This window comes from Chelon labrosus (genome assembly GCF_963514085.1).
Source record: "Chelon labrosus genome assembly, chromosome: 8".
Taxonomy (NCBI): Eukaryota; Metazoa; Chordata; class Actinopteri; order Mugiliformes; family Mugilidae; genus Chelon; species Chelon labrosus.
The window spans coordinates 12,456,678-12,482,460 of NC_140358.1; the positions used below are offsets into that span (position 1 = coordinate 12,456,678).

The window sequence follows — 25,783 nt, forward strand, 5'->3', positions numbered from 1 at the left end:
GTTCATTGGTTGCCATGGCAGCTCATTCTTTTCCAACACAGCTTCCATGGAGACAGAGGGCATGATGGGTAGGCTTGAGATTAGTAGATGTGTGAATAATTGGATCGCAGCCTTATTATTAAAATTTTTTTTTTTTGCTCCTAAAGAAATGATTGTGTGAGATTCAGTCAAATGGTTTTACTTCTGTGTTTGAACATATTTTGACCCGCTAACTGCTTCTGTCTTTGTGTTGCAGAGAATTAGAGAGCTGGAGGATAGGATTGACTTGCAAAAGAGACAAATAAAGGAAATAGAGGAAAAGGTACACACTCAAATGTGATTTGTTTCTTTCTAAGAAAACTTTCTTGCGTGGGACTTTATATCTACTGTACTGATGCTGTGTGTTATTTTAACTTTTAACATTTTGACACCCCTTTTCTTCTCTCTCTTTTCTGGCCTGTGGATTAAACCCTTTTGTGTTCCTTTAGTTTTTGTTCCTCTTTTTGTTTTTCTCTTTAGCATTTATTCTTTGGCCTTAATAAAAAAATGACTGTGGACCCACATCAGGTAAAGCCATGCATTTGCTGTATTATATCAGTATTTAACACAGTTATGGTGCTGGCAGTAACAAAATTGTGATGAGTAACTAAAACAAATATATTTTCCTTTTTCTTAGGTGTTACGATGCTGTGGAGGCAAGAGACGATAAAACATAACCTAATTGTTTTTTATGCATTTGTAGACGGTTCGTGAAAACCTTATGGCCTTTTTGATACATGCGCACTTTTGCAGAAGACCCTTAACTGGAATGCAAATATATTTGAAATTTTAATAAATAACCAGATATACATGAGAATACAGTGAGATTTATTATAAGTAACATCTACTATAGCGATTCTTGGACCTGGGACATAAAACCTCGTCTGCTCTGTGAGAAGCAAACACATGGATTTACCGAGAGGAAACTCTGAATCAGAAGGTTTTACAAAAGTGAGAAGAGCTACAGCCTCAGCAGAAGGAATGCCCAGCAAGACAATGGAAACGAAGCGATGGAAGGAGGGGAAGAAGAGCTAAAGTGCAGGGCTGAGTGAGGGGGGTGATCACGCTGGTTGCCAACTGGATATAGAGGATTCTGGCAAAGTCCAACGTCTGTGGCGTTTCTAAGGAAACGACAGTGCAACTGAAATCACAGAGCAGGAGCAGAACTTACTGGAAGCTTACTGCACCGAGAGGATCAAGCTGTGGAATCAGTGGAAATGCAAAATCAGGTTATTATTCAAGTTTAACATCTATCAACATCTAATGTATGTTACTGTGACTGTCTTTTGGTTACAAGACAATGTTTCAAAATCTGTAAATTAATGATTTTCTGATAACTGGTTATCCATTGACTTGTGTATTTTCAACAAATTACTTGTTAGCCACAGTTGCTTGCTAGCTTTTGCTGAACTTAGAGGAGAGGCTTTAAAACATTTGAAGCCATCCTTTAAGATTTTGCGCTGGGAGGTTTTGTGCATTGCCGTGTAGTCATAGGTGCAGGAGGGGAGAGTATGTTTAGGAGGTGGGGTAACCTGAGAGAGATCTTGCCCAACTTGCTACCAAGCTGTTGACATGATGAATAATAGATGACTGTATTTTAAGTGTATGTATCTTTTCTGTGTTCATCTGTGTCAGTGTCATTTGTGATGGACATCCACTTTAGAAAACAACGTGCAGCAAGCGTAGAGAAAATGTGCTATTGTTGTCCTGTTCAAATGAACGACATTAACATTGTCAGTTCTTGTGCCACAGTTAAAATTCACTTAGTGGGCACAGGCAGCCCGGCGGAGGATCACATGACCTCATCCGACACGGCAGGTCTAGGTAGCAGCTCGATTACCATGGCAACAGACTCTCTTGGAACGGGCCGGGACCTGAGGGTCCTGTGTGACCGAGTGGAGGTCCTGGAGCAGAAAGCAGGTTCAGCCGTCCAGTCTGACAGCTACCTGAGGAACAGGTGAGAGACTGGGGGAGAGGGGATCCAGTGACACACACACACCTGCTACTATATACTCACTTTTGGCCAAGGTGATATCGCGTATCACACACACCGGACTGCAGTACACACTTGCATGTGAGTCGACTGCTGAAAATTACTCGCCGAGGGAGATTGTATTCACATACAGTATTTTTTGATGCTTGGAGGTCAAACTTAATACATTTTTAGACCAATGGAAGTTTATTAAACTCTCCGGCTTCATGTTAACATGCAAGTGCTGTAAAGATAAGGTAATGTGAGCTTGTTTTTATGCGTTAGGATCAGAGAGTTAGAGAGGTCCGAGAGGAGCCTGCTGCTACAGCTATATCAACTCGTGTCTTCCTCCAAGCTCCCCAGCATGCAACACTCCCAGAGGCTTGACCAGAGACTCATCATGCTCAGGGAGGAAGTCAGGACTATGGTAAGTGCTTTTGGTTTTCAGTAGACCTTGATGTAACAAATGTAAAATAAAGTGTATTGGTTCACGCAGGTTGTACCTATTTCAGATGTGGGCAAGGTGTTTGTGCAGTGTACAGAAGATTGCAGAAATAACTGTGTTCTGCTGCTATTATTTGAATCTAACATCAACAACCGCCGCATCTTAAACTTAATTTGAATCTGTAGTAACTCACTAACACTGTGACCTTTGACCACAGAAACTGGTGTATCTCGGAAGAGCTTCATGTTATAAAGCAAGGTTTGATTTGTATCTTTCTCTCCTTCTTCCTCAGAGTCAGGAGAAGGAGCGTGGGGAGCGAGTATGGCGAGACAGACTGCAGCGTTGTCAGCGGCAGCTGAAGGCCAAAGAGGACGAGATGGGTCGCCAGTGCCAGTATTTTGAGAACTTCAAAACTCAGCTCCAACACAAGCTCAGCCTGGCCCGGGACAGAGAGCAGATCCTACAGAATCGGATCTACACTTTAGAAAAGCAGCTGCTTGACATGACTGTGAGTGCCGCCACTGGCATGGCAACGATCGGAGCTGTGAGAATAACTGGGACACACTTGGACGAACAGGACAGGCTGCCATCCCTGAGAGGAGAGGGAGAAGGAGAAGAGGAGAAAAGGGAGGAGAGGAGGAAGCAATGGCAGCCAAGTGTGGGAACGGAGAGAAAGGAAAAGAGAGAGGGTGATGATGCACAGGCAGAGAAAGATATTGAAGGAGAACGACACAAAGACTCAAAATATACTTCAAATGAGGCCAGACTGCAAGGCTTTATTATCAGCCTGCAGGGGGATCTCAAGGTGCTGCTGGAGAGGGAGGAGGGGATGGTGACTGAAAGGAGGGGTCTTATGGAGCAGCTGCAGGAGGCCCAGGAGAACAACCTTTTCATGGGCTGCAAGGTGGATGAGATGAAGGCAGAAGTGCAGCAGCTGAAACTGTCTGAACGCTCCCTGTTGGAGGAGGTTGAAGATCTGAGAGAGGAGAACCAAAGACTCCAACAGATCCTCAGGGATTCAGCTAATCAAACACCAAGTCAGTCTTCGCCAGTCCCTGAGTCCACATGCCTAAGTCCTGGGAACATTCCGCCAAGCTGCAGTCCTGCTGTTTGCTCTGAGCCCAATAACACTCCCTCATATGCCACTGCCATGGGAAAATCAACAGCAGGAAGTGCAGCAGAGGTGTGTAAGACATTATTATCGCCATTGAAATCAAGATAGAAACAGAAATACAAGAGGCTCTCTATAAAAATGTCTGAAATTAGAAGTCTAAAATCATCCAAAGAGATGACTGTCCTCCCAAGTTACCAGTGAGGGCCAACCTGCTCCCTCATATTATACATAGTGATGAAAATATTTACTTCCTGTAATGAAAAGCAGATGAGTCAATTGTTTCCAGTTTCTGTAAGGTGGAATGAGCAGCGTGAGAGCACATTTCCTAACTCAAGAACAAACACAATGGTCGATTCCTCTTCTCAACAGCAAAAATGCCCTGTTACGATATAAGAAATGCATTTTATTTATCGTCAGATGGTTCAGAAGTAAGACTGCTACATTATCTTGACGTTGACAAGTTGACAAAGATTTGTAACTTCAGTTTCAGCACAATTTTGTGTATATATGACAAGAAAATAACGTAACATTGTCATAAAGATTGACACTACATTTTAAATGTAGTCACTTGTCTTCAGTGATTCCTTATCTCCTGTTTTCCACAAGGGTCCATTAATATGTTTGATCCATCTCTGTGCAGGTGCAGCCAGTCTCAGATGAGGGGAGTGTCAGGCCAAATACATCTGCAGTTTCACCAGTTCACCACCAGGCGGCAGCAGAGAGCACACAAAAAACTCCTTCTGAAAATGAACCCCTGAAGCGCTTCACCAACTTCCAGTCACTTACCTTAACTACAGAGTCTTTAGATGAGTTCAAACTGGGGAACTGGTGCTCTAAAGGGGTCCTGAACTTGGAGGAAATCCCCAGCGAGGAATCTGATGCCCTGAGGGACGCTTACAGGAGTTTGGGATTAGGGGAAGATCTTCAAGCACTTCGAGAGCAACGTGACCACCTGGAGGTTTCCCTGCAGCACACACAGGAACAGCTGCGGGTGACGGTTCAGGAGAATGCTCGACTAAAATTACAACTCAGGAAACAGGCGGAGGAACAAGAGACAGAGCTAAGGTTTTCAAGAGAAAAGGTATGTCACATGTGTTGTAGTATTCTCAAATATGTTTTAAAGCTGAGGAAATTGTGCTCTACATTCAGTATACTATTAATCAAAATATACCCCTGTGCAGATCAGTGATGATGATAATCTTCTCCAATCATCTACTACCCAAGATGACACCATTCTCGCCCAGGATGATCTGGTCCAAGCCCTGAATCAGGAAAACCGCGCACTGGCGGATCGTATCCAGGAGCTGTTGGCTCACATTGAGCTCAGAGAGGAGGAGATCACAAAGGAGCAAACGCAGTTTAAGGAGAATATCTCAAGATTAGAGGAGGGCAGTGTCAGGCTGGAGGAGGAGAACCAGGAACAATGCTGTTTGATCTCAGAACTCACCAAGAAGACAGAGGACGATCTAAACACCATTATGGAGTTGCAGCAAAAGTTAGCTGAGGGTAGAGAGGAGAAAGAGGAATCACAGGCGAATAAGAAAGAAAGTAGACTTCAGTGGGAATGTGCAATAAAGGAAAGTTTTCTACAGAACAACTTAGAAGAATCTGTGGATAGTTTAGTTGCAAGTGTGCTGAAAGGAGAAGAAGAAGAAGGAGCGCAGTTGATGTTCAATCAAGAAATTGACACTTCGACCTCAACTACAGTGTTTGGTTGTCAAAACAATAATCAGAATGACTCATTAAAGAACGTGCAGCAAAGTACTCTCCATGTTAGTGCACTGACAGATCAAGTGTCCCAGTTAAAAAACTCAGCCCAGAGCCTCAAAGAGGAACAAGAAGAACTGACTGCCTCCATAAATTCTCTCAGAGAGCAGCAAAGAGAAGTAGCTCTATCAATCAAAACACAGACAGAAGAGAAACAACAGTTAACTCGGACTGTTTGGGGACTGAAGGAGGAAAAGGACTGCATCAACCAGTCTCTGGCTGGCCTTAAAATGGAGAAAGAGCAGCTCAGCAGGGCAGTGTGTGGCCTGAAAGATGACAGAGACCAGTTTATTAGGTCAGTGAGTGGCCTGAAAGAGGAGAAAGAGCAGCTAACTAAGTCTTTATCTGCCCTTGAAAGAGATAAAGAAGCAGCGGTAGAATCTCTCTCACGAGAAAAAGAGGAGAGAGATCAAATCAAGCAATCACTGCAGACCTTACAGGCAGAGAGCGAGCAGTTAAACCAGGCAGTGCTTTATTTGAAACAAGAGAGAGACAAACTAACCAATTCACTTAAGTGTCTTAAGGAACAGAGTGACCGGGAACAATTATCGTGCACATCCAAAGAAGACCGTGACGGGTTGATAAAGTCAGTTAACAGTTTGAAAGAAGAAAAAGAAAGAACTGAAAATTCCATCAGGTGTTTGAAAGAAGAGGAAAAACGGATAACACTCTTGATCCAAGGCCTAAGAGAGGAAAGAAACAGTCTGCAAGCTCTCCCCATTCAAACAGAAGAGAGGAGTCTGTTGAATCCAGTCAGTGCTTGTGTGACAAAGGAGACTGAAACTCTCGCAGGAGAATATGCTACACAAAGATGTCAGACTAAAAACCACTGGGGGAACTCTATACAGGTATCAACAGTGATGCAATTTGCATTTGTATTGTGTCAGTGTCTGTTATTCTAGTTTATAAATGATTTCCGTGTTACGGCTTATCATATTACATGAAGTGTTTAATTAATGTGTATTTACACCAAATGGTTTTGATGGATAACAGGAGCAGAGTGATCTGATGAAGGAGATTGAAGCTTTGGGACAAGATTTAAGGAGGTCACGAGAGGAACTGGACAAGAGCCATGTAGAGGTGTGTTATTAGAATTTACCCCTCCTACACATTTTGCTCGCTATTTTTCGCTTTCCATTTTTCATTTACAAGACCGCAGCATAACATGGGAAACTTTACTGATTTTTGTGTACACATTCAGGTCAAGAGGTTGCGCAGTGAACTGTGTCAGTCAGAAGCCAGGAGGGAGGAGGCGGAAAGGAAGGCAGCACAAGCGGCTGAAAAGGTGATGAGACTGACGGATGCGAGCGGTCAGATGGAAGAAACCAGGATGGAAAACGACAGCCTTACCACCCAGGTATTTAACCGGAAGCAGTGTGTTCCTCCGAAACTGGCGAGACATTTATAAGAAAAAAAGCATTACCTGGCCAAGTATGCACACACATGCAAGCAAGGTGACTTCAGTTTTACATTAATTAAATAGGGATGAATATAATAGGTAAGAAAAAAGTGTGACAAAGAGATATATATGGAGTCTATAGTACATAATGTAAATAGTGCAACTGTTGAAAATAAATATTACATGGATGTAGTATTTACAGTGTACATGTTAAAAGTTGTTACAGAAATTAAACTGTATTATCAATCATAAACATAGAATCATAGAAGTGAATAATGCAAAAATAAAACATGAAAATTAAAACCTAAACTGAGGAGCAATCCTGTAGCTTTCGACTTATATTCGTATCGTATCGTATCGTATCGTATCTTACAGTATCGTATCGTATCGTATCGTATCATATATCGTATCGTATCGTATCGTATCGTCTTATCTTAAGTGTTGATCTGTCTTCCACATTCTGGGAGGTTTGCTATTAGGCAGGGAGGGAGTGAATAATTAGGACATCACTATATTACAGAACAGCATTTCAGTTTGATTATTTCACTCAACTGCAAATGAGAAAAGGAGTCTAGATCATCGTCGTTTGTACCCCCTGTTGCTTTTGGTATTGCTTTTCAATAGCTTTCTCTCCAGGTGCAAAGCCGCATTAAGACACAGAGTTTTTCCGTTAAACCTAAATAATAGCTGTGTCTGCTGCAGGTGAAGGAGCTGCAGAGCAAACTGGCAGGCCTGCTCAAGGAGAGGACTGACGCTCTGTCACGTAAGGCACAAGTAGAGGAGCAATACAACATCCTCACAGCTCAGCTTAAAGCTAAGGTGAGCTTGACAAAATATCTTAGTTTTGAAATTAACTCTAAGTGACTGAATACATCATATTACATCAACAAGCTTAAACCCTAAACTGTCGGCATAGCGCTGATATTATGGTCTACTGCGGCTCAATAATATAAAAACTACACTAAAGGTTCTGAGTGTAATTGTTCTTCAGTTGTTTGAGACATAATTCCTCAGTGTGTGCGTTGATGTGATGTGTGCGTGTGTAAACCCCACAGACTGTGGCTCTGGAGGAGCTGAACTCAGAGTATATAGCTCTGAAAAGAGGACAGGGCAGCAGGGATGATCTGAGCACTGCTCTTGTCTCACTCAGGTCACGTTACAACGAGATCAGAGCAAAGGTGGGTGACCAGACACCTGTGATTTTGCATTTTGTGTTATGATCTGTTTTGTCTTCATGTGTATGTGATTGTTTACATGTGTTTGATTGTATCGCGTTGGTAGTATGATGCAGTCCTTAAAAGAAAAAGCCAGACAGATCTGGACATAGCTCCTCTGAAGGTGAGGAAACTGTTGAGTTCCTTGAGTTTCTGTTGAACTGCCCGTAGTGGTTGGTTTTTACTGAGAGCTGTTTTGTCCAATAATAGGCCAAGCTGTGTTGCCTGGTGGTGAAGTGTCAGGAGAGGAACAGCTTGTTAGTTCAGATGATGAAGGCCATGCACAGACAAGGGCGTGTGGACCCCAAGCTCACACAGCAAGTTGAGCAGCTGCTCAGTGACGCTGCTCTGCAGGACTACACTGCAGCGTTCACGCCAGGAACCTGCGCAAAGACTAAAGATTACTGCACTGGACTTGCACCAGAATTTATTTCGAAATTTCAAGGCTTCACCAGTGCATTAATACCTGATCAGGCTTGCCCTTTTGTATCCACCTCTGCAAACAAACAACAGCCAAACGGAATCACACAGGAATCTGCAGTCAGTAAAAGTGAAAAACACACGTCCATAGTTACAGCTGAATCGTCAACAGATCTTCAAGGCTGCAGTGTTGAAGTCATACCTGCTGCAACTGGAACGCTAAAGAAAAATGCCAAGTCACCTGTGCCAACCTCACCAGTGCAAGGTCGTAGCAGTGTCCAGGCGCCACCGTCACCGAAGGAGAGCCTGATCACAGCACAGGTGAGATAATATCACCTTTTCACACAGTTTTGGCTGTTAGATGTAGCACTTAAAAAAGCAATAAGCCATCAATATGATTTTATTTATTATTTAATTAAATTAAATCAGATTAACAGCACCTGTTAACGTATCATTAGCAAACTTCCCGCCACAAATGACACATTCTGGATGAGTCTGCTCCCGTCCTCATTTGAAACCAAAGCTAAAGTGACTCTTGAGATATTGTCTTAGGTCCTGTTTTAATAAAAATGTCATTGGCACATTAACATTTTTAACAGTTGTATACGAAGACTTTATCCAGTAAGATTTTAATTATGGTTTTAATTAACATGTGCAAACCTTTTAACAACCTCGGAATGGACAAAGCCTCACCTCGTAAAAACTCTCGTAATCTTAACGTCGCATCACAGTTTATGATTTAGTAGTTCTCATTATAAACTGGAAATAAATAGAAGGAAAGTCTAAGAGCCTTCTCTCTTAACCCCACCACAGCTGTCTCCTTCTGCCAGAAGGAATCTGAATGGATCCTCAATGAGTCCCACGCCTCATTCCTCCAGCTCATGTGTCAGTGTGAGCAGGAGGCTCAGCAGCCCTGAGAAGATCCTCAACCTACACGAGCAACTGCAGAAGACTCTGATGAGCAGCTATCAGGTACATGTGGTGACCCAGACACGGTTTAGTGTTTAATTATGCAAAGAAGTAACATTACTTTCCATTTCTGAATGTTTTTAGTCCAAGACTCATGAGAGCAGAGGAAGAGCCCAGCAGCCAAGAAACAGCCTGCCGCTTTCAGCTCCTGCAGACCAGAGCTCAGCTTCTCTGACAAAGAACCTCGGTCTCAATAGTTCACATACCAACGCTTTGCTGGTAACCGCTGGTTTGAGCCAAGCTAAATGCACGCCAGCAGAAACAACAAAACCCGCCACCAGTAATAAGTCAACAACACTTTTTAATGCAGTTGCAGCCCGGTCAGCTAAAGCAGCATCCAGTCCCACTGTCTTTACTAACCACAGCCTTAAAGTGGATGTATCAAACATGACAACGTCTGTGCTTTCTAGCTCCTCTAACTTTTCCTTTGCCACTTCGGAACCTAGCAAAGACAAACCCATCCCAAGCAGTGCCTCCAATATGACAATATCCCCAAATCCGACAAAGAAAATCACTGCTCTCCCTGAGGTTTACGATGCTTTACATCCAGTTTCTACTTCTCTAACTCTGAGGACCACTACCTTTGACTCTGACGTCGCTAATCCAAGAACCACTGCCTCAAATGCAACTGCCCCAAGAAACTCAACTGCCCCTAAAGATAACATGACTTCTAAAACGGATGGTGCTGACCGTAGATGTCATGGCTTTGCGTTTGCTACATCCCGCTTTCAGTCTGCTTCCTCGACCGTGAGATCCAGCAAGTTTGCCAGAAAGTCCGGTGTTGCTGCTCTAGAAGAGACCAAGACTGCAAGACCCAAAGCAGGTGAAGTACATATTCAATATTTGCTTAATGTCCCGGTAGGAAAGATTAAATGAAAAAGTGAAAGACCTTTTTTTATTTGACAGTACAACAATATTTGTTTGTCATAGCTTCTGTGCTTGGTGTTGTAATATGGGCTTGTAGAATATTAGTTTCTTGTTGTGTACTGCTGTGATGTGATTACGTCCCGCCTCTATTTCTGTCTCCTATATTAGAGAGGATGTTGCAGTGCAGGTTCAGGCAGTTTAGCGCTGCCCTGTTTAGTTCCCTCATAACGCGCTGCTGTACAAGACTGTTAATATTTAATAAATCCCACGGCTTTGTTGGCAAGTTTTGAATGTACTGTGTCCAGTTACGTTCGTTTGTTGCGGTAGAATTTTATTAATAACGTGAATGATAAAAGTTACACACCACTCCACAAAGGAACGAAACAGAATTCATAATTGTGCGTGACCTTTCTTTGTTTAATCCCCTCCAGAAGCTCCAGCGGAGGTTCGCTGTGTTGAGGTCCTCAAAACAGTGGGACAGAGCGGCCTCATGATTGGCTGGGAGCGGCCGCCACTCGACGAGCTGGGCTGCAGCAACGGCACATTCGTGTACGGCTACAGGGTAGGCACAACAAAGATTGATTTACCTTTCATCTGCTTATTTATGCACTGTGAAAACTTGTGTTTTCTTCGTTATAATTGTATCTTGCAACCCCTCAGGTGTTTGTAGACGGGGACTTCCACAAATCTGTCATGAGCTCAGCGTGCACCAAGGTATCAGGCTTCCTTGATATTTCATAGATGTGTATTTTAGCATCTTGCATAAATACAACAGACCAAAACCAAACCAGTACCTGTACGGTATATCTTATTTCTCTCTCTTCAGTGTATTCTGGAGAATGTTGACCTGAGTGTCCCAGTCCACATCAGCGTCCAGACACTAGGATCTAATGGTCTCAATTCAAATAGTGTCCACACCATGTACAGGGCCTCAGTCATAACTGACCAACACAGACTCACAGTGTCCTGATTACAACAACCCACACTCTGGCTTGGATGGCAGGTACCTGTAGCATTATTAGGCACACCTTTTGTCCTTAAGATAACATGCTACAAGGGGTTTACTCTTATCTCTGTGTCTCTGTGTAGAAATACATCAACTTCTCAGTGAAAACCTTCCTCTTAAGGGCGGAGCTCTAATGGTAAGTTGTGTGCATCTTTGTGTCCATATATCTGTCATATATTTGCAATTGGGTGGGGGTGCCTGGTCTGGTCTAAGTGGTTGGTACATGTCTAAGTAACATCCACACTAATGCCAGGCCCAAACGTTTCCCAGCAGAACACTGTATTGTCACAAGACGGTCAATGTTATTTACTTCTCCTGTCAGTGGTTTTAATGTTGTGGCTCACCGGTGTATATAAATTTTCCACAAGAGTATTTACCGCAATCTACCGCTTCAGTGTTTGAGGTCATACACTGAGTCTATTTTTCTCTTTGTCCTGTGTGTCCTGCGTGTGTAGGCGCCCTCCCTTCGGTGCACAGCCATCTATAGCTGCAGCTCTCTGAGGGACCGTCCTAACCTCCACCTCAGCTGAGACACAGTCACACCGCTGAGAGAACCGCACCGTGTGAGGCTCAGGTCTGCCAATCTCACTCACCTCACATAGTCAAAACAAGCCGATGAACAGGCCCGTGGCCGGACACTTAACCTCAAAATGATTAACTGAAGATGTCATACAAAATACTGTGGTAGATTACTGTCTCGTAAAAAGCAGCTGGACCTGTGTGGGAAGAACTTTCTGATTCAGAGCCTCACTCTCTGAACCTCTTGGATGTTTAAGGCGCTACGAGGGACGACCGAAAGGAGCGGAAAACCGGAGTGGCTGCCAACGGAACAAGTCCTGAAAAATGTTTATAAAGCCAATCACATTGTAAAAATCCACCCGTGTCACCAACATTTACTAGCGTCGGCCAAGAAGACACGAAGATGTTATAGTTATATGTGCTGCACACTTTTCCACTGTGTCAAACACTGAGAGATCGCGTGTTGTATTGCTTCATCAAAGAGCCTCTCTGCTGCCTCTCTGGACTCGTGGACTGAAGGAACATTAACTGTATGAGAAACCCTTTGTTGACAGCAGCACATCCTGCATAATGTGTTGACAGCACTGTACACGAAGGTCATAGTACTTGATTTTTTACACATTAAGCCAAATATGTGATAAGATGATTCACTCCAAAGACTTTTCAGTTTCCTTCTCCTCACAGGTCCACAGGATTTCTTTAAACACAGAAGCCAGATGTTGATTAAGTTTGCACACAATCATTATTGATATCTAAAAGGTCACATAAAATATAAAAAAAGAGAGATTATCACTGATATTTTTTGTAGGGAATATTATAAAAAATATGCCAATATGCCACACACTGTAAGTGTTTTTCATACCTGATCGATGTCACGTTTGCACGCTCACATTGTTCTTTTGTTTTTTTTTATTTTATAAATGCTCACAGCACACTGTTCTTTAGTTACTTATGTACGTACGGGCGTGGAGTGATCATGGTGCAGCAAAGGTATTTTTGTATCAGTAATTGATAATATTTATTTCACATTGATTGAACTGTATAGAAAATAAATGTTTATATGATATTACCTGTCAAGCCGGTGTCTGTCTCTGTGTGTATATGATAAAACATATACAGTTTACCTTTTTATTCGACCGAATTAATGAACACTAGATGGCAGCCACTGGGACTGGGACTTAAAACCAACAGAAGCCGTTGACTTTGTGGGTGGTACAGTGTGTGTGTGCACATTCTGACAGATGCTTTCACCAGAGATTAAGTGGGGAGGATGATGCTGAATAAGATATACTGATCTGCTCAAATGGGCAAAAACACCTTAGTGACCTCTCCCTCCTTTAGTGCGTACCAGGCACACCACCAAAAACTGAAGTGGAAGAAGAAGAAGAAGAAGAAGCATCAGCAACAAAAAAAGGGAGCTTAATAATCATCTGCTGTGCTCGGCAGCTTTGGGAGCACCTCTGAGGACTTCATTGCTCCTGCTCAGCAGAAAGTAGAAAGGTAGAGGAGGGAGAGTGTGTTGGTGTGTGTGTGTGTGTGTGTACAGGTAACTTTATTTGGGTTTGGGTTTATTGGGTTTTTTTCTCATTGCGTTGCCACAAGCCATTGAACAGTCAAAGTGGTGATATAAAGTTGGTATAAAGTCGATATACCATTACAAGACCTGCATTCAAAACTTTACTCAAGGTAAATGCAGAAATATTACTAGCAAAATGACCTAACACAAGGAATAACCCTTTTAGTTTTTCGTCATTGATTCATTAATATGTAAGTGTCATTTTAATGTTGAGATGGATATAATCTACTTTTTGTAATGTTGGGTAAATGTAAATGTAAATCACTCCAGTCTTAAAGAGGCTGCTTATGATTGGAAACAAATGAAAACGAAGTTGATTTGGACAGAATAGTGCTGTGGAAGTCTTGTTTTCACTTAAAAATAAGACTTTAAGGGAACAGTGCATCATATATTAGATTTTGCAGATGTGATTTGTGCGAACGATCACTTAAAAATAAACTGTAAATAGCTGAGTAAAAGGTGCATTAGCCGTCCCTGAAATGTTGTGGGGCACAAATATCATGTATGTAGTCCCCTTTTTTTAATCAATCACCTGTATGATAATACACATCTCACCAGTAGAGTACACCTCATACCACTTTAATTAATGTATGAAGCTTGCACCTGCACAGAAGTTGCAGAATAAACAGGTTTAGCATCCGTGTATGAAATTTAAATCATATAATTTATGAAAAAGAATAGTTGGGCACTTTTATTTAGCTGCATTGCATGCTGGGTATACTATACTGTACCTGCCTCACAGGCGTTTGGTTATAGACTTATCTTCTACCCAAGTGGTGGTCTCCTTAAGTCCAGCACTGCAGGATTTGCATTGCAGGTCCTGCAGTGCTGGACTTAAGGATGCTTTTAGATGCTTTGCCCCTAAATGGGCCCGTAGAAGCTCAGCCGGACCCACAGGACTCCCCTTACCCTCTCCAGGGAGCTGCGCCTTCATTATTAACACACGTTCCATCATACATGATGCACATGCTCCGTACAGTAGTGTGTGTTTAGCGTCTTGTTTACACCAGTTAATAACCTCTGAGTTAATTAATTTTCCATGCTGGATGCTAATGATGCCAAGCTCCGCTCTGACTCCTCCAACATGGGAGTTAAAAAGATGGAGAGCGATGGAAGAGAAGGATGAGATGGAGGGGAAAACAGGGGGCTGCAGATAAAAGTGTGCGCCTGCATGGCTCGTCACGGAGGCGTCAGTAACGGCAACAGCTGGGATCAAGCTTCCTAGAAGGATATTCTGCTGTGACGCTTAAAGACACTTCTGGAGCCTTTTCTCTGGGCATGTGCGTGTGAGAGTGTATTATCTCTGCAGGGGATATCTCCATCTTGCAAAAGTGTGTGTGCATGTATAAACCCTGTGCATGTGTATGTGCAGCGATGCAGACAGACAGTTGTCATCAGCAGGGCGTCTGGAGGGGGGGGGGTTTGCTGGAAAAAGAGCGGCAGATGAGAAAGAGGAGAAGAGGGGTGGCGTGTTGAGGTTCTAATTTCACCTAGAGGGGACGTTGTCACTCCATCACTGCCACTGACACCTTGAGAGTCCGGAGCCTGAGTGGTGTAGTGGTTTGGAGTCGACTTCCAGACCCCCAGGGCAACGCTCGCTGCTCACACCCAAAGATGAGGCTCTATAAGTGGGTTTGTCCTGCTGCTGCGTCTGGGCAGATGGGACTTGCTGCTGGGAGGTTGTTTGTGTTTCACTGTGTTTTGCCACAGTACCGTGGCTGGGAAATCATCCCAACTGGGTGTGTGTGTGTGTGTGTGTGTGTGTGTCACTGTGTCTTATTGGTGCTTGAACTTGCACGGATGTGGTGATATTATGCCAACACGCTAACATACACTAAATCTGTCAACACAGGAAAATTACCAGCTGGTGAGCGGTGATTCTTTTTGTGGGAGCATATATGTGGCATTTTGCATCACATCTCCCTTTGCGAAGCCGCATTCACTCTCGCCCTCTTTGTGTCTGTTGTTGCGGCCCATATCAGCCCATCTCAGAGCCCGTTATATTTAGAGGCAAAGCACTATCAGGGCTTACAGCTGGCCGCCTCTGATTCAATTGTGACAGATCTACAGCGTTCAAAGCAATCTCCTCTTTTTGACTCGCTCATTTCTCTGCCTGTCGCCACCTCCCCCCCCCCCCCGCCGCGTCTTTCTCTCACTCACCGTCCTTCCCTTCTCCTTTTTACTTTACTCCTCATCTCATCTCCTTCACCCAGGTTTTATTTGCATTCGTTTGGCCTCATAGTTTCTTTATACACCTTAATCTCTCTATTTCAGTCTCTTTCGCGTGATTTCCATTTTCTCAAACAAACACTATATTACTACCCCCTTTCCCTCGCCTTTTAGCATATTTTAGCCAGTTTGCTCCCTCTCCTGTTCATTTCGAAGTGCTTTATTGGTGTTGTGCATGGTGAAACCCAATCCCTTCCAGCCAGTTTTGTTTATCCTCTCCTCCACTCTGGATCCCTTTCAATTTTCCCCACATCTTTATCATCCACAGTGCACATCCCGTCCGCTCCGTCCCCTACCAGCGAGGGAAAGCCGAGCTTTATCACTTTCAGCAAATTCACGCTGAAACAAACATCAAACAACGCAACTTCTAATTTGGGAAGAGACAAGCAATTAGCTGCTATTACATCCTTGGATCTATGCGCAAAGGCAACTATAATCTCATTAATCATGAACAATGGGGGTGGTAATAGAGAAGCATGTTTATGCAAATTCCCCCACACAGTAATCTCCTTCATGCTTAATAGCCAAAACACTGGTGGTGCCTGAGAAAACAATCCTCCCCCTTCTCTTTCCCTCTGCTCAGCCATTCCACTTGCTTTTATTTCCTCCTCTTCCTTTCTTGTTTTTCTTTCTTTTCACTTTCATGTTAGTTGCTGTTTCGGCAAGGGGGAACCAAACCATTCAGATCCTGCGGAGAAAAAAAAGAATAAAGTATTGATCCCACTCCGAGGAGAGCCTTTCACTTTGATAGCAAACAGCCCTGAGATTTTATGGGACATTGAGTTTTACATCCCACCTCCAGCGTACACCTCCCTCCTCTATATCTCGGCAAACTCCCCACCTCCTTCCTCCCCGCCGTCATCAGTTCTCTCTATTTCTTCTGTTTTTTATGCCTTTCATTTGCATTTTTATTGTTTCATTGCTTACCCCTGCCTCTTTCTCTCTACATATTCCCCCATAGCGTCTATTTTAATCCATTTCTCCTTTTTCTGAACTTTCCCATTACTGCTGCTTTTCTCAGTAGTTTGCGTCCTAGCCGTCGGCCCAGTAGCCATACATGATTCAGGACTAAATATAGCCCAGAAAGACATTATAAGATTATCTCCCAGCATCCTCTTTCTCTTTCCTTCTCTCTCATGTGCTCTTCTTTTTTTTTTTCTCCATCTTTTCTTCTCTGTTATAGCCCCGTCATCTCTCTTGAGTTGTGTGCCAGTTTCAGATGATGAGGAGGATGATGGCGCGATGTAAAGCCTGGTGACGACGAATCAGGGCGTCTGAAAAAAGGTCAGAAACACGTGACCCCTTACAGGACTGGTCAACCACAACTGGAGTGACTGATTGACAGCTTCTCGATGTGACTGATGCTGGTATTGATGATTTGAGATTGGGGTCAAATGAGTCAATAGAACAAAAGGGTCTTGCATTTTAGTTTTCTGCTGCAGTTTAGAGGTGCTGTGATATTTCAGAATGAATGGGTGTGCATTTTAGTTGACTAGATTCACCTCAGAGCTGGAGCTAATTGTTTACTTTGACTGCACAGTTTAAACTTTCTTGCTTGCATGTGCGTCAGTAATACTAATCCAGTTATGTATAGCTGCAAAGTTGACAGTCGGAACATTTTTTACTTTTATTTCTTTAAACATGAACTGTATAGCATACCGATCAGCCACAACATTATGACAGGAGAAGTACATAACGCTGATCATCTTGTGACAATTCAATGTTCTGCTGGGAAACGTTTGAACCTGGCATTCATGTGGATGTTACTTAGACATGTATCACCCACCTAGACCAGACCAGACACCCCCACCCCATAGCAATGACACTCCTTGATGGCAGCAGCCATCCCCAGCAGGATGCAGCCTGACGCAGACACACACACAAAAACGATTTAGGAACAACTGAAAAAAAAACAAAAAAAAACATGAAAAACAGCACAAGGTGTTGACCTGGCCTCCCAATTCACTAGATTCCAAACTGATCAAGTATCTATGAGATGCACTGGAACAAGCCTGATCCACAGAGGCCCCTCCCGCTAACAACATCCTGTCACCAGACACCACAGGACACCCTCAGAAGGCCCATGCCCATTCCCTGATGAGTCACAACTGTTTTGAAGGCACAAGGGAGACCTACATAATATTAGGAAGGTGGTCATAATGTCATGCCTGATCTGTGTATATCTCATAATACGTATAAATATCTCTCACATTCGTTATTTGTATGCCTCTGGTTACTAAAATTAAAACATATTTTATTTTATTTTTTTTTTTTTGCAATTTTTACATTTTCATTACTTTTTACTTTTTTGATTATGCAGGAATCAAGTCATATTTAAATGTTTTATGCCATATTGGTCTACATTTAATTCTTTGACCTTAAAAAAAGTGGATTGATCTTCATTTTAGTTGTTTAGTTACTAAATAATAATTGCATGTAAGATCAAACAGAAAACATATATAAAATAAACAGCTGTTGACTTGCCAAAATAAAGAGTAAAAAATAATAATAATAATACAATTTAGGACAAAGACAAAAAAGACAATAGCTCCCGGTGTTACCATTATCATCATATCCATCGCTTTTGTGTTTGACAGTACCGTCTATAGTGTGACTACCAGTAGTACAGGGAGTATTATGATATATTTCTGTTGATGGCAGGGGATGGTTTAAAGAAATTGTCATCACAGCTCATTTTAGTGCTTGATTAATTTAACTGCCTTCACGTGTTTAAAGGGTTGTGGGAGGGGTTGAAAGAGGCGTGTGCGTGTTTGCCTGTAGAGTGGAGCAGGACAAGCTCAGTGTGTTTGCGCTGCATTGTGGGGAGCTGTCCATTGTCACTGGTGCTGAAAGTGGATTACTGCTTCCCCACTTAGAAGAGAGAGGGGGGTGAATTTGATAAGCAGCAGGGAACGAAAAGAAAAAAAAAAGGAAAACAAGAAGAAGAGAAAGAGAACCGGGAAGAGTTTGCGTGAATGCTTCATTACTGCAATCCTACAGGCTGACTGCTGACTGAAAGGAAGTTTTATTATGGTTTTATTATGGAAACTTGGATTGTAAGAGTGCCTCCAACAATCTGTAACTGTCTTTTGGACTAACTTTACTTCTTTAACATATACTCGCTCTCTCTCTCTCTCTACCTCTCCCCCTCTTTCTCTCTCCCTCTCTCTCTCTCATGCACATCTCACTCTCAAGCAGTCACTAATTTGGACACATTCAGAGGTGGGATGGAACAGGCGGAGGAAGAGTGGGGGAGGGAGAGCAGGGAAAGCAGTGGGAGATCACCGTTTCTTTTTCTCCCCTCCAGCTTGGCAGGGCAAAAGCCGACGCAGTGAGAAGAGCGCACTCTCCTCTGCTCCTCTCGCCGGTGCTGGATGAATACGCTGCTCCAGAAGAAGTTGCATTGATTGCCACATTGGTCTGAGGGTGCTGCTACAGCTGCTGGTGGTGCTGACCTGGACCTGGAACCCCCTGTCCTGCCCTGGCCCTGCTCAGCCTGCTGTGTCCCCGGGTCACTGTCAGGATGGCGGGCTGTGCCAAGCGCTGCAGACAGGGACTTGTCAAGTTTGCCTTGTCCCTGCACAAACTGATCACCGGGACTCTCAGTAAAGGTATGAAAGTCTTTGAATATGAGCTTAATGTATTGTACATTGCTTTTTGTGGCAAAACGAATGTGTGTTTAAGTTTCTCAAGCTGCACGAGAAGTAGTCCTGAGTGTGGTGTGGACCCAGAAATGAACATTCAAGTGTCACAAAGGCAGAAGTGAAAGTTCACTCCTCCTTATCTTCAGCTGATACATCTCTTTACTCTCCTCCGTGTGCGCTCTTGTCTGCGTTCGACCTTGTTCTGCTCTGTTCTCCAGAGGCAGGAGTGAAGGAGGCAGAGATGAAGGGAGTAAGCAGCTAATAGAGAGGAAAAATAAAGTTGATATAGAGCACAGGGTGTGTGTGTGGGTGGGTGTGTGTGTGTGAGTGAGTGTGCTCTTGTGATGAATGTGAGTAATAAAACATGTCTGTGTGGCAGCGGGGAAGAGGAGCCGTACACACGATGCTGAGAGGAGGAGGAGGAGGGTTTTACTATTATAATTCATTTGTTGTTATTTTGTGTGTGTGTGCGTGTGTGTGTGTGTTTCCACATTTTAAATCTAATTCTGGTGAATTTACAGTTGAAGAAGAAAGCGGTGCACAGAAACACACACAGAGCCATGCCTCGGAAACCATAAGCAGCACAGCACTCGCCTGAAGGCACGGGCACACACACACACACGCACCCATACACACACACTTACAGTATAGTACTCTTTGAGCCAATTGACTTTTTGTCTGGAGGGATGGGGAACATCAAAGAGGTCAGTCACACATATACAGTAGGAGCACAAAGACATACTCGAGCGCGCGCACACTCTCCCACACATATTTGTGGATGGCTCAAGCATTCAGCCACGGTGCCCTCAAGGCTTCACGCACTCACAACGTCATGAAGGGGCTGCTGCCGAGGTTCTGGTTGCGTAACAAACGACTGTTCAGAAGATCGGCTGAGACAAAGTCCAAAAAAGGAAGCAGCAGTAAAGAACATGAAGCCTCTGAATTATACGCACACACACACACACACACACACACACACACAAAAACACATTAGCAAAAAGCATTCAAGAACATACACGCATGGAATGACACGCATGTAAAAACCATTAAAACACCCACACAGACACAATAAGGAAATGAGCAGCAGGACCAAGAGATCTGGTTCTGCAGAATATCAGGCGCACACAAACACGAGGGCACACACACATACACACACACACACACACACAGGTCTACATCTGCTCTTTTTCAGAGCTCCGGTGGGAGCCAGGAGATACATCTGATTAGACAACAGTCATAAAGCCAAAGACACACACACACACACACGTACATGAGTGCACACAGACAAGCAAATGCCAGCTCCTTAAAGAGCCATTACAGTTTTGTAGCTTTATGGATTATGTTCACTACCCATTCCCCATAATTAGCTGTGAAGGGAAGCTGCCCTGTGTCCTCGTTTCTTTCAGTCAATGAACATCAAGGGTGGAAATACTAACTAGGTCTAGTCCTGCTGTTTAACAACAACAAATAGGGAACTCATAATATTGAGTCCTGAAGAGAATTTCTACTGAGAGCCGTGGTTAATTTTAGATCTCTTTCACATACTGTCTGTACTGAGAGCCGTATAACTGTAAACTGAACAGCTTTGAAGCCATTATGAGTAGATGGAAAGAGAGTCTAATCTAATATGGTCCCATTTTGCGTTATGTTTTGCTGATGGTGGTTAATGGTGTCTAATATTCTGATATTTTCTCTTTGTAAAGATTAGTTTTCCAGATAATTGATGAAATGTCAGACAAAACTGCTGCACAACTTAAGTGTCTGTGAAAGTGACTATATGACGTGCAGGAACTTGTAAAATCCAGATTAATAATGTTCCAGTAACACTGAAGAATGGCAATGTGGACTTGTAGAGTTTCTTGAAGATGTTTCGCCACTCATCTGAGTAGCTTTTGCAGTTCAAGAGTTGAGTTTTAAATAGGAACATATGTGGGTGTAGCCCATCAGAAACTTCCTTGATTAGTTAATGACCAGATACTTACCTTTCGATAAGAGAGGACTGTTTGTCCCTGTCCTTTTCCTCCAATTTTAAAAGAGTAGTCCTGCAATTCAGCATTGCACTTACAATTTTGAATCAGAGAGGAAGTTTAATCCTGTTGTCAGGCCTGAATCTTACAGTTCCTGTAGTGCAACGTGTGTTTTAATAAAACATTTCCTGTCATCCACATCTTACAAATGGAGAACTCCTTCCTCTGACAAGTGAAATTTCCTCTTGGCTGTTGATTTTCCCTCTCCATCTTCTTCTAGATTAAATTAATAGAACAATAAATCTATATGCTCTGCTGCCATTTACCGTTTCCATAACGTCAATTTACAAGCTCAGAACACAATACAGAGTTTTCTCCCAATATTAAACTAAAACTTTGCCTCAGAATTCATGATCGATCAATAATAAATACATACAATATATCAATGATAGCCTATTTTAAGATCCAGTCATCCATGTGTGCACTCCTCTGTTCACTCATTACAACTCATTAGCCAAGAGGCTTGGCTGCAGTTTAAACACTACAGCGTATTTTCAGATGACCTTTAACAGTCAGCTTTTTAAGACAGTTGAGGAGCCGAGGTAATAAATTGCTCCTCTTCTCTCAGTGGAAGCAGAATCTTTATACCAGCAGCTGCACGGCTGGCGAAGGGGAAAATAGGGAGCTTCTGTGTTCAGTGTCCTGAAAGGAAATATAAATACACTCTCAAAGGATTTAGCTCAGTGAAACTGTCAGAGAAGCAGTGACCTCTGCTGGTAGCTTTAAGAAAATACAAGTTAAATTAATTAAAAAAATAAATAAAAATCACAAGACACACTTAATGATGACTGACATCAACCATCAACGAATCAAAAGAAATCTCTCATCTGATCCTGTTTGTGGTGTTTATGAAAGGATAGAATGAGATCAAATCAAATACATACTTGAAAATGTATCCTTTACTTCTCAGCTGGATTTCTTTGACAGGCAGCTGAGCAGAACCCAATTTACAAATTCTCTCCCTTTTTTTTTCTAGACAAACTTTTGTCTAAATCCGACTGGAGCTAGTCAGAAAAGTGAGTCAGTTTTCTCACTAACTGAATTATTAGTTGTAATGCTGTAAAGCTATTGAAACCCTAAGCAAAACCACATCTCAAGGACTATCAATCAATCAGTCCATTGATTTAAACTCTCAAACAGCACAGATCATGTAATCAATTTAATATAAATTAGATTACTATCAAAAACCATTCAAAACGTTTTTAAAATTAGGTAATAAATAGCAAAATCACTGCATTTATGTGGTGTCTTTATAGCTTTTTAGCTTGAGGAACTGAAAATGTATGGCACATAACTCCATGTTATGTTGTATATACAGTCAATGGTAGAGACATAAATCTGTTTAAACTGTCACACTCGCCCTCATTACTTAAGCCATTCAATTTTAAGGTCAAGAGCCAGTTTAAGGTAAGGGTGAGTCCAAAAGAAATGAAATTAAGTAAACAATATCCTCTGAAGTGAAGGAAGCATGACTGTGAGTGTGTTCTTTCTATGTATCCCAAAAACATTTCTTTCAATACTTACAAAAATAAATAAACATGTTTCCATTTCCTGAATCCTACTGAAAGGACTTTAATAGTGTGGCTGCGGTTAGCAGTCTGAGGCACCAAAGTAAATCAGCTATGCTCCTTTTCTCATCTGCCCTGTCTCATTTTAACATTTTATCCTCCATGTTCCCTGTTAGTTACTACCAGCTATATATTATTGATGCCAAAAACTCCAGTAAAATAACTTTGTTCTTCACAGAAATCTCAAGCCTCTCTCGAGTTCTGCTTTCTTTAGTTGCAGGCTGATAAGACCAAATCCCTTTCATCACTTTGGTTTTCTTCTTAGTTCATCTCTGACTGTCAATTTTTGCTCTGCCTTAGCCCTAAACTTCTCCTCTGCTCCCTGTCATCTCTGAAAACCTTGTAAACATCCTGTCATGCAGTGCCGCCTGATTTCACTTATCCTTTCCGTGCAGCCTGCCCTCTGGTGCTTCCCACTGGCACGTAACCCAACCTGCCTGGATGAAGAAACATGCTCTCAGCAGGGGTCTGGGCACATGTGATGGTACCTGGTAGCAGTTTAAAGCAAAGGAAACCCTGTTTGGCTGAAAATACACAACGACAAGTAAAAAAAAAAACCCTGAAGCATCCCTTCTTTTCTTCAGCTAGCGTAAACCAAGGAAGCCTGCAGCTACTTGCATCTTAAACAAGTTTGAGTCTGAATGCATGTGGACCTGTATTCCATCCTACTATATCAGCTTTCTTTGTCATGCTATTTAATAATGCAGATATGTTGCAAATAATTAACTCTGGTCTATTTTCTGCTTTCTACATTTACCCCTGGATGCTTCTGACTCCTTTCAGCCTACAGAGCTCTGTTCTGTTTGGAATAGGAGGAACGTGCAATGTTAATTATCCTTCTCCTCCTTCCTATCTGTTTACTGCCTTGAATGGAAGAGCTCATTTCCTATCGGGAGGAAAAAGCACGCTGTCATGCACCGATGACAACTTACAGAATTGTAAGATGACTCCACTGTCCTAAATGTCATCATCTTAAGTGAAGATGGCTGGCAAGAAACAACAGAAATGACATTTTAAAGCAGCTTATGTATTCATTCAATTATTGTGAGAAATGTTGTGACGTTGGACCAAATCTCAGCATTTTGTGCTTTTTCTTCAGCTCTATGTTTCTCACTTTGCACAGCAGAGGGCGCCAGGTCGCTCCTCCTTTTCTCTCAACATTACTGTAAACACACATTCCTACATTACCAGGGCAGATTACAGCCAAAGTGAAGTTGAGTTTTAACCAAATGAAGCTTTCAATATTCAGTGTCACTAAGCGATCGCTGATGAAGCCGCTCTACGTCTGATGGTTGATGAACGACGGACAGGGAGGGTGATTGTCAAACCTAGGGGTTCACTGTCATCAGCAGTGACAACTCGGATATGTGGTGTTCCTCATAAGCGCTCAATGAAATATTCAGTACCTCTTTTTTTCCCCCCATCATTTATTCGCTTCAGGTCTCCGCCTGCTTTGAGTCAGGGGGACTTGGCTGCATGTTTGTATTCAGTGAAGGAGGGAAATCACTAAATGAGAACAGTGCGAAGGGAAGAAAGGAAAATTAGAAGATGGACGTGGGTGTGTGTGTACATGATTGCACTCTCTGCACATATGAGTAAGCACATGTGTGTGCACACAGGCTTTGATGTGGATTTTGATGTGTGTGCTTTTCCCAGAGTGTGCGCTCTGAATATGCGTGCCTGTGCTGGCTCCAAAATGCTGTCAGTTCACTTTGAATATGCCATGGGCGACACAGTGAATGTTTAATAAGAAATATAATGCTTATGGAAAAGGCTCTCTGAGGTGGAGATGCCATTTTCCCCCCACACTGTAATCAATTCCTGCATACAATTAAGACTTCCATCACTATCATCTGCTGAGGTGGGAGGAAAATGGAGTCACAGAGGGGGAGAGTCAATAGAGTTGTTTGTATTCACTTCACACAAGCCGCTGGGGTCCCAAAAGGGTAAAAAAGTAATTCTGTTCGGCAGCTATCAAGAATGCAAATTGCAGTTTGATCTGCACTTTTGAGGAAACAAAATCCCTGTTGTGTCATGTGCTAACTATCTGCTAACTATATGTGTCCAGGGATAGCCTCTGGAGGGTGAAAGTGCTCGAGTGCAGCAGCACCCACAGGCAAGGTGATGGCATCTGTAAAACATTTATGGCAAATGAAGCTGTAAACATTTCAGCCGAGCTGAAGAATGAACGGAAAAACAGCTCTGTGTTAGCGTTGCTGGTTTATGTCGTGTGCGAGTTCACCTCAAACCGACTGGAGTTTAAAGAGCTCTGCCAGATGTGTCATCTGTGTATCGACCAGAGGGGGTAGGTTCAGCCGTGGCTGCAAAGTGCTGTTTTTCACATCTTGACAGGTGGCATAAAGTTTGTGGGCAGCAGACAGCGGCGAATTTTTCTGAGAGATTCACTGCGGGGCAGAAAAACAGCAGCTGTGGCCTTGAGGAGAGGTGGCTGTTGTCATGGTGAAACTGAATAGACGCACCAGCACAGGGCCCTGCTCTTTTAAATAGAACAACAACTCTCAGTCCGTTGGTCAGAAAAGTTAGCAGCCATCTTGTTTTGAGTCTTGTTTTGGGTCAGCTCACACAAAGTCTTGTTTGAAATAGAAGAGCTTCTCACTACATTCTAACTTTTTGTTCGACTGAGATTTCTACCTTTATTCCGGTGCATTTAAACACTGATGTTAACAGACTTACATAGACCAGCTAGTTTGTATTTTTAAAAAAACTCTTCCCACTCTGTCCACAGGAAGGGGCGGGGCTTCGTCCCTCTACTTCGCAACCTGCTAGTTTGTTGTTGTTTATTCTCTTTCATATACAGTATTTTTAAGTCCATTGTGTGGAATTGGTTCGCTGTTGTCCCTTGTGGCCACAGGACAAATACTAGCTACTAGTCAAAACGGTGATTCTCATCAGCCGTCAACCGCCTGCGGTCCTCTGGCCTCAGGGGGCAGTAATGAGCCCGTCACGGTTTGGGTGCACCATAATAACGGGACGAAAGGTGAGTTTAATCGGAGGTGTTTCCAAACATC

General features: G+C 42.8%; 1 protein-coding gene across 1 annotated transcript; it reads left to right on the plus strand.

The window, feature by feature from the left end:
- Positions 1-1,859: 1,859 nt before the first annotated feature.
- On the plus strand, positions 1,860-11,271 carry LOC311491358 (uncharacterized protein; the record flags this gene model as incomplete). The annotated part of the gene is made up of 16 exons (XM_084549263.1): positions 1,860-1,975; positions 2,276-2,417; positions 2,728-3,472; positions 4,173-4,630; positions 4,731-6,217; positions 6,535-6,673; positions 7,418-7,534; positions 7,771-7,893; positions 7,997-8,053; positions 8,140-8,676; positions 9,163-9,351; positions 9,403-9,547; positions 9,869-10,141; positions 10,617-10,747; positions 10,846-10,899; positions 11,012-11,271. The coding sequence occupies 16 exons, from the start codon at positions 1,860-1,862 to the stop codon at positions 11,153-11,155; spliced, it is 4,857 nt and encodes a 1,618-aa protein (XP_084405389.1). The 3' UTR covers positions 11,156-11,271.
- Between the last annotated feature and the right edge of the window lie 14,512 nt (positions 11,272-25,783).